Source organism: Carassius gibelio, chromosome A19 (genome assembly GCF_023724105.1).
Source record: "Carassius gibelio isolate Cgi1373 ecotype wild population from Czech Republic chromosome A19, carGib1.2-hapl.c, whole genome shotgun sequence".
In the NCBI taxonomy this organism is placed as follows: domain Eukaryota; kingdom Metazoa; phylum Chordata; class Actinopteri; order Cypriniformes; family Cyprinidae; genus Carassius; species Carassius gibelio.
Genome location: NC_068389.1, coordinates 7,825,721 through 7,835,217, shown reverse-complemented (window position 1 = coordinate 7,835,217; position 9,497 = coordinate 7,825,721). Strand labels below are relative to the sequence as shown.

The 9,497-nt window shown below is 38.2% G+C and overlaps 1 protein-coding gene across 2 annotated transcripts in view; it reads left to right on the top strand.

The window, feature by feature from the left end:
- Nucleotides 1-724: 724 nt before the first annotated feature.
- Nucleotides 725-9,497, top strand: part of LOC127935525 (solute carrier family 66 member 2) — a 35,726-nt gene continuing 26,953 nt past the window's right edge. Inside the window, exons 1-3 of one of the 2 annotated variants that reach the window (XM_052533466.1) lie at nt 725-1,670; nt 2,645-2,778; nt 4,370-4,420. In XM_052533466.1, the coding sequence (XP_052389426.1) occupies nt 1,468-1,670; nt 2,645-2,778; nt 4,370-4,420 (388 nt within the window). In that variant the 5' untranslated portion in view covers nt 725-1,467. The remainder of the gene's footprint in view (nt 1,671-2,644; nt 2,779-4,369; nt 4,421-9,497) is intronic. The other variant, XM_052533467.1, reaches the window with a different exon arrangement.

Here is a 9,497-nt window from a genome sequence, read left to right as displayed (position 1 = left end):
CACAACCCCGACCACAGCCCCAATCCCGCTCTCCCCTGACTCAGTCTTGCTCAGCTCCCTCCTTTGGCCCAGTAAGCCAGTTTGACACTGCCCCCTCCACTCCTCAGGCGTCTGGTTCTTTGCTACGCCCTGGGAAACGTTCAGTTAGACCTCCAAGATTCCTTAAGGACTATGTTCTGAACTGATACAGTTGGTTTATTGCTGTGGTGAATGTTACTTGTTTATTTGATGGGAAACGGGGACGTTTCTTTTGTGGGTGGGGGAGGAAATGTAAGGTTTAGAAGTGGAGGTCATATTTCATGTTGGAAAGTTGTAATGTTTAGAATTTAATATGATTTATATTTGAGTTAATATACTAGAAGTATATTTACAATGTTTAGTCAGTTAATTATTTACACCTTTATGTGTTTACATATTTAATGCAGTAAGGATATTCTGCTGAATCTGCCTATCTGATTCACTCACGTTTATCTCAGTTTAAGTCCTTGCTTCTGATTGGTTAGTGATGTCACGTGAAAGGCCGTGTGGAAGGAAGTGTTGTTGTTGTGACGGTGTTCAGTAAAAGTGCCGCTTGACTGAAGTCTTCTGTCTCCATTCTGCTGTTCATTATTATAAAGAGTGATCTACCACCACATAACGAACCCTCACGTTACACATGTGTCCACATTTAACCCTTTAGTCACTTAGCTAAACGATATTAATGTGATTTCCAGTGCCCTGGAGGATAAATCTTTCGAATTACAGATTGCTAATAATAGCTATTTCATTTTGATACCATGCATTATGTATCATGAGGTTTGCATGTAGCTTCATCTGGATTTCGAGGGGATTAAACGACACTAAAAGTATGTCACACATATGAAACATTTTGAGGTCACGTCTGAGTCTATTATGTAAATTTAAATGTGATCCCCACATTTAAAAAATGCCTAAATACAGGGTTTTATCGATGACAAATGGTTGTATATTTAGTTTTCTTTCAAACGCGCGTCAAGGAAAGCGACTGGCGACGGGACCGCGCGTGTCATGAATATGTAATGAGCGGATTGTGACGTATGCAACACGGAAGTACTGTTTTGAGCTGTAGCAGTAGCAGAGAGGATCACAGTGGCTTTAAAATGTTTTACAGCACTCTGCTTTTCTTTGCACGGAGAAGATACACGTCATCTTATATGGACCCACGCTGAGGATCTGTTCCCCTCGATTTAGCAAGTACTTCTTCGCTGGAAATAGGAATATCTTGAATGAATTAGATCTATTGAATCAGTGGATGTTGACTGGGACAATGAAAGTACACTTACTGCTGTTTTTCCGAGTATTAAATATCCAGTAATCGCCAAGAAATGGTATTTTATAATGTAAACAGAACAGAAAAATCGTAATTATTTATGTTTCGTGACATTAGTGGGCTAGTCATTGCATTGAGTTGATTTTAATTGTAAGAGACAGCAGCTGCATCTCTCAGAGATGGATGAAGTGGTTATGGATCAGATCATGTATGCTGTTTATCAAGCGGTGTCTTGGATCGCATCTGTTGCCATCATATTTGGAGGGGTGGTGCCATACATCCCTCAGTACAGGGACATCCGCAGGACCCAGAATGCAGAGGGGTTCTCCACATATGTGTGTCTGGTGCTGCTGGTGGCCAACATACTGAGAATACTCTTTAGGTGAGTTATTATATCTCATCCTTCATGTCTGGAGACACCATATCTGACTACAGGACAGCTACATGAGGAAACACATGGCACGTCATCCACTGATCTGCCATAATCCACTTTAATGTGTATTTATAAAGAGGCATTTATAAGACAACAGTCTTTAAAACATGTCATACTGGATCATGTGTGTGTGTGTGTGTGTGTGTGTGTGTGTGATATATCTTCAGTGTTTCTTCTTCATATGTCTTCAAACTCTTCATATCACATTTAAGTTTCTGTAATGATTTGGGTTTCCACAGTAATAGAAATCTTGAGAATCTTTAAATTGACATTTACAGGCCTGAAAAATGGAATAATATAATATAAAAATAACAAATTAAATGTAAAATATAGTATATTTCACTAGGAACTTTGAACAGTTGTTCCATTTAGCCATATATTTACATATATGTAAATAAACACACAAACAAGCACACACAAACAAACACACACACACACACACACAAATATTTTTATATATGTTTATTTTCCTGAAAGATATTTAATTTAATGAAGGATACCTAAATTATTTGGATTAATCAAATATCTTTCAGATATTACATAACTAAAAATGCAGTGGCTAAATGGGAGAACTGCTCAAAATATATAATAATAATAATAATAATAAAACTTAAGTGTATAAATTTCAAGGCCTGGTGGTGTCAAATGGAAATCTCTGTAAAATGATTGTTTACAGTCATACCACAATTTCAGTTCGAAGCTTGCTGATTTGCATAAACGAAGGGGAAAGAGCTGCTTAGCTCTTGGTGAAATTAGATAGTCTAGAACAAGACAAGAAATGCAGTCTGAAGAGAAATGTCCAGTGTGTGATGAAAGTGTATTGGTCAGAAGATCATGTAATAATATTTGGTGCTTTTCTCTGAACTGTGTGTGTGTGTGTGTGTGTGTGTGTGTGTGTGTGTGTGTGTGTTGTTGTTTTTCAGGTTTGGACGTTACTTTGAGACTCCGCTGCTTTGGCAGAGTATAATCATGATCATGACGATGTTAATCATGCTGAACCTGTGCACCAGCGTCCGCATGGCCACTGAACTCAGCACCAAACGCCGCTCCTTCTCAGGTGCCAAACTCTCTTCAGTGTGTGTGTGTGTGTGTGTGTGTGTGTGGAGCAGCACACGGATGTTGTTTCAGCACTCACAGCTTTTTTTATTCCCACATCAATGAATCAATTATCAATTTTTTCCTATGTGTCTTTCTTTAAAGTTTTATGAAATTCTCTTGCTCAGTCCGTTGGTTTAAGGCCTATTGAATTCAGTCACATGATCGGGGGCTTTCTTTGAGGTTGCCTCTGAGGAGGATGAACTTTGATCGGCTGGCTGCTTGGTCAACATCAGTCTCAGGTTTATTTACACTGGGGGTGTGTGACAAACTTACCAGAAGATTCATTTGTTCCCTCTAGCCGAGTTTGGAATGTAATATGTATGTATTAAGTGCTGTGTTAAGTATGTCATAGTTTTAATTTTTCAAACTAAGTGTACATACTGCTGAAGTGCTATGCTTATCTGGAAGCACTCCTTGGACACATTTGTCAAGGCTCATAGTCTCCCACTCTTCTGTTTGCACAGGACATCCTGTTTGAATGGTTTTTATCCTTTGGTGTGAAGTCATAGCCATGTCTGTCTTTATGGGTCGACTGTTGTCTTTAGATCTTGTCACTGATGTAAAGACAACAGCGTGACAGCCAGAGACTTCACATACAAACTCTCCAGCTTCTCGACAGATGGAGCATGTTTAAAAGTAGCAGATGAATCAAGAAACGGCTGTAAAATGAAGCCACGTCTTAAGGTTGTCATGTTCTCATTTTGAACTGACCTCTGAATTGACAGACGTCTGTCATTGTTGCCAAGGCTGCATTTATTTGACCCCCAAAAATACAGTAAAAAATAATATTGTGAAATATTATTTGAGTTTAGAAGAACTGTTTTCCTTTTGGATGTATTGTAAAATGTAATTTATTCCTTTGATGCAAAGCTGAATTTTCAGTATCGTTCCTCCAGGCTTAAGTGTCACATGATCCAAGAAACATTATCATCGGTTGAAAACAGCTTTGCTTTATATTTTTGAGGGAAACGTCTCATTCAGAAGACTGAGTATGATTTATAATTAAAATGGTCATAAAAAATCAGCTGAGCGATTTCTGAAGGACCGTGCACAATGCAATTTTTAAATGTGTTGAAATAGAAAAGTTATTTAAAATTGTAGTAATATTTTACAACATTACTTATTTTACTGTAATGGATAAAAGCAGCCTTGGTAAGTATAAGACACTTCTTTCAATAAAATGTTCAATGATAAATATGATTTGATTTCAAACGCTTGACTTGTAGTGCATCTGACTCATAATATTTCAACCCAAACTCTAGTGAAAAATGATAACGTTTTGCTTAAGAAAAATGAAACTAATTATCATGAAAATAATGATACGCTGCCACACATCACAATGCTCTTAATAATATGTTGTTGTCTTTTTCTTGTTCGTTATAAAAAGAGTTCCTTAACTGTTGGTTTTAGGTAGAAATATGACTTGTTTTCATGAGTTTCATCCCTTCAGGGCTTTTTGTGTCCTGGAGAAGATGGAGCGTTGCAATCTATTTTCTCTCTCTCTCTCTCCCAGTTCTTATTTTGTGTTTATTTGTCTTATTTGTCTGAAGCAACAGACAGTAAGGATGAAGATATCAAAGTTCCTAAGAGGCTCTTTCTGGGTATGTACTGATGTGTTGCCCACAAAACACCAGTCTGGTATTATAGATGTTTTCCCCTTCCCATCATCCTCCACTCATTTCCTCCCAGTATGACCTGGACAGAAGCATACGCTCCTCTAATCCACTCATTAACCTCCATTAACCCTGAAGTTTCACTTGCATGTATCTATAACACACATAAGTGTATAAGAATGAATGCATGTGTTGTTAGTGAGTGATAGAGGCAGTTTTGCATGTATTCTGTTGATTTGGATGCTGAAATTGCAGTGTTGCATGCAAACAGATGAACATGAATTGCTTTTTAATTGATATCAGTTTGTGTATGGCTCACTTGAACTAATCCGACAAAGCATTTTTGAAATAATACAGTTTTCATGGTTTTAACAGCTCATTTGACTGATTGTCATATCGCTGCTTTGTGATTTAACCCTGTAACTCTCAGAAGAGCGTCATGTGGCTTTGGCTGCTGATAACATTTGCATTGTCACGTGATTCACGACACAGACATGTTTCACTGTACTGAAGCTCTTGGCACCCTGCTCTACACGAACAGCAGGTGGCGATACTGGTTTATTCCTGAGATCTGATCTTGTACAGTCGGATTGATGCACTCTGCAGCTTTCTGGTGACTTTTTGCACATGTGCACCGATTTTATTTTTACTGGCCCTTCAAGACACTGAGCCTCAGGTTTCTCCAGCAGGGATTTCCCTGTAATAAGTGTACTGCAGATCAGTACTAAATCGAATTCCTCTATTAGTGTGCCCATAAATATACAGTTACATATAATTGTTTTTAATTTTAGTTCTTATTTTATTTCAGTTTTGTTTGCCAAGCAACTTTTCCATTCATTGTTTTTTGCTCACTCTCTCTCTCTCTCTCTCTCTCTCTCTCTCTCTCTCTCTCCCTCTCTCTCTCCCTCACGCTCCTCATTAGAAGTGTGTTCAGATCTCAGTCTGAGAGGTGTTTGCTAATTGCTGCTTTGCTCGTAAGCGCATTGATCCAGTGGAAACGAATAATGAAGGTGTGCTCCGATCCATCCAGAGGTCAAAGTTCAAGCAGGAACGGAGAGTTTAGTTGTTGAGAGCAGGTCTGATATGATATCCGAGCACTCGATAAGTCCGAGTTTTTATCGCAGTGCTGTCAGTGCTTTCAGATCGCAATTTCTCTGTCCATATCTGTAAACCTGGTGCTGTCCGTCGTTCAGGTTTGAAGCAGGTGAACGTCTGTAATCCAGTCTGGTCTTTTTTCTCGTGGTCGTGCAGTAATGGACATAAATGTAATGGACGCTGGCCCTTCCTCTCACAGTCTCGCTCTGCTACGTTCTCTCTACTATAGGCTTCAGTTAGCATCCAGTCGCTACTATCAGAGAACCGGGTGTTTCAACTAAACATGTTTTCTCTTAAACTTCCCAAAAACAGCTCAGTCTGCCTGACTGACTGCGAGATTCAAATATGTGACGATTCAAACCAGTTGAGATGCTAAACAAATCGTGATTTAATTAGGGGTAGGTGTTTATATGAATGTATGTCTGAGGAGAATTTATGGTCTTTAGATGGTATTTTTTCTTTTCATCTTGGCTCTGTATAATGCATATTAAAGTTCATAAGTGCAGCACTGTTTTGTTAACAGCAGAAACTGAGGAAACGCTTGAAGCTCCACCTGCTGGCGGAGAGAGAATCTGCGTCTCGTTCAGCTCGTCTGCTGTTTCTGCAGTGTTAATTTATGAACTCACTTTCATGTTCAAGAAACCAGTTTGAAATGATTCGAGCTTTGTGACGGTGCATTATCCTGCTGGAAGTAGCCTTCAGAGGATGGGTATATGGTGGTCATAAAGGGATGGACATGGTCAGAAACAATGCTCAGGTAGGCCGTGGCATTTAAACAATGGCTAACTGGCACTAAGGGGCCTAAAGTGTGCCAAGAAAACATCCCCCACACCATTACACCACCAGCACCAGCCTGAACAGTGGTAACAAGGCATGAGGGATCCAAGTTCTCATTCTGTTTACGCCAAATTCTGACTTACTTAGCTTGTAAAAAGAGACTAAAATATGGGTGTTTAGTTGCACTTGGTTGGCCAGCTTGCCCTGAAGTCCTGCTTCAACAGTGGAAGGAGTGTCTCCAGCGCTCTCCTCTGTTTGTGGTGTAGTATCGGTGTTGTACAGTTGTGCTTGTGCCTGTGAGCTGAAAAACAGGACCAGCTTGGTGGGGTTGCTGTTTAAAAGCCGTGGCAGCCTGTTCCCACACACTGCCCCGCTGGCAGCTGCGATACGCACATACACAGCGGGGTATAGCAGTGCCTCGACGCTCAATACACACCGTACAGTGTGACACACGCTCAACTGACGCTTTGATCCGGCCCTTTCCACACGCACAGCCTCCAGCTCCACACAGCCTTTTACCTGAGCCCTCTGCACACACACACACACACACACACACACACACTTATACACATATACAGGATCTGTGCACGTGTGTGTGTGTGTGTGCATGGCTTTTCTTCCACTGCATTCAGAGAATATTATTATTGTATTACACCAACAACTGGCGAAACACACATACACACACACACACTTTTTTCTTTCTTTCTTTCTTTTTGAAAATCCATTAAAAAGCAATTCATACATCCATTGACTTGAATACAACCCTCCTATGAAGAAGAAAGAAGCAGAGCATCATGACTGTGTGCCAAGGTCAATAAATCTCTTAAAATATTAGATAATTTGACATTTTTATGATAAGGCAAACTTAGTTCATGTTGTAAAATTATGTCAGTGATACTTTTGTATTTTAACTCCCCCAAAATTGAGCATTTATGACATAAAAATACATGATTATAATACTTGATGAATGCATGATATTGGTATTGTTAAAATACTGATATTAGTTCAGACAAAGCCTGATTAGTTCATATCATCATAAGTGATGTTGTCGGGTTGTAAAATGTCATGTGGTTAAATTCCTCTAAAACATAATGCTATTAAAATAAGAAATTCATGATGTAACCAAATAAAAACGTTCGTAGTATGGGAAGAAGGAGGCGGGAACCGGCAAACATTCAAATCAAACTTTAAAAATAAAATAAACACAAAATAGATCACTCATCACACATGATATTTGTAAACATTTCTGAAATTTAGTTCAAATTATAAATGTAATTTTACTCACTTGTAAAATTTCATGTGGTCTGACTCCTAAAAAACAGTAGTTGATGAAATAGTAATACATATTTGTAAAAAAAAAAAAAAAAAATTAATTAAGGTAAAATTACTTCACAAACTTATGTCATGTTTGGTTTTTAAAATGTCATGGTTCAAGTCCTTAAAAATGTAACAATAAATTGTAATAAAATACTGTTTTTAGTTCAAGCCATGTGGCTTGTTTTCCCAAAAGCGTAATGATATTTATGAAATATTAATACATTATTTCTATTTATATATTTTTTTTAATGTGATATTTGTTCAGGTAAAGTTAGTTGACAGAGTAAAAAAGTCATATGGATCAACCCCTCAAAAACATATTTTTAAGAAATAATTTATGAAATTTCAAGATAATTGTAAAAACCATTAATGCAAATTATATACTCTTATGTTGTTTGTTTGTTGTATTTCTCCCCTTGTCTCCCTAAAAAACGTTATATTTCTGAAATCGTAATACCGTACATGATACTTGTAAAAATATGCTGATATTAGTTCAGGCAAAGTTAGTTCACAGTATAAATTGTGATGTTTTCCTGTAAAATGTCATGTGGTTTGACTCTATAATGTAATTATGTTTATAAAAGAAAGAAACAATCATGATATTTGTTAAAAAAAAATCTGAAATTAGTTCAGGCAGTTCAAATTATAATATGTCACATTTCAGTTGTAAAACATCATGTGGTTCAACTCTTCAATAATTCATGATATTTGTAATGTATTTGTAAGTTAATACATACATAAATACAATGAAATACTGATAGTTCATTTAAAGTTGATTGAAGTTATGTTGTTTGGTGGTATAATGTCAAGGCAAGGTAAGTTTATTTACATAGCATATTTCATACACAGTGGTAATTTAAAGTGCTTTACATAAAAAATGAATGTAAATACCGTAATTCCTCAAATAAAAGCCGGGGCCTTTATTTACCTGAACTGCAGAAGGTAACAGGCTTTTATTTGAAGCAGGCTTTTATTAGAGGCAGAATCTCTGCTTCACGCTAAATCACACATGCGCAGTCCGACAGAAACTGTCCTCGTTTCAGTGTACTGGTGATCCGAAAACCGATGGAACCGGTTCTTGACTCGAGAACGAGAAACCCTCCGGCAGTGGGCATGTACGTTCATCCCCAGCCCTTTATTTAAGACCCGCCTTTTTTGTCTGAGTTGACCCCGGCCACTATAAGAGGCCCGGCGTCTATTTGACTACTGGTTTTTATTTGAGGAATTACAGTAATCATAAAAATAATCACAACAATATAAACAAAGAATAAATATTTACAACTATTAAAAAAAAATTTAGTGATAAAATGTCATGAGGTTTGACTCCCAAAATTAAAAAAAAAATTAGAAGAAACAATAATTCCAAATATTTATAAAAATAAACTTTTTACTTCATGCCAACTTGCAGTAACAGACATTTCTATTACATACCGCAAGCTTGTTAGAAATCAGAATAGAGTTTAAATCTTACCACTTCGATCCAGTCTGTTCCCAATGGATAAAATCAAGTTTCTATTCAACTTCAGCTTTCCAGGTTCTTATTGAATATACCACAGTATTTCACTTGAAAGTGAAATTGACAGCATCTGCTGGTGTCTGATTAACTGCTGGTTGGCGTCTGGCCTGTGCTGGTGTCTGATTAACTGCTGGTTGGCGTCTGGCTGCGCTGGTGTCTGGCTCCTTGTTGGCGTCTGGCCTGTGCTGGTGTCTGATTGGCTGCTGGTTGGCGTCTGGCCTGTGCTGGTGTCTGATTGGCTCCTGGTTGGCGTCTGGTGTGTGTTGGTGTCTGATTGGCTCCTGGTTGGCGTCTGGCCTGCGCTGGTGTCTGATTGGCTCCTGGTTGGCGTCTGGCCTGTGCTGGTGTCTGATTGGCTCC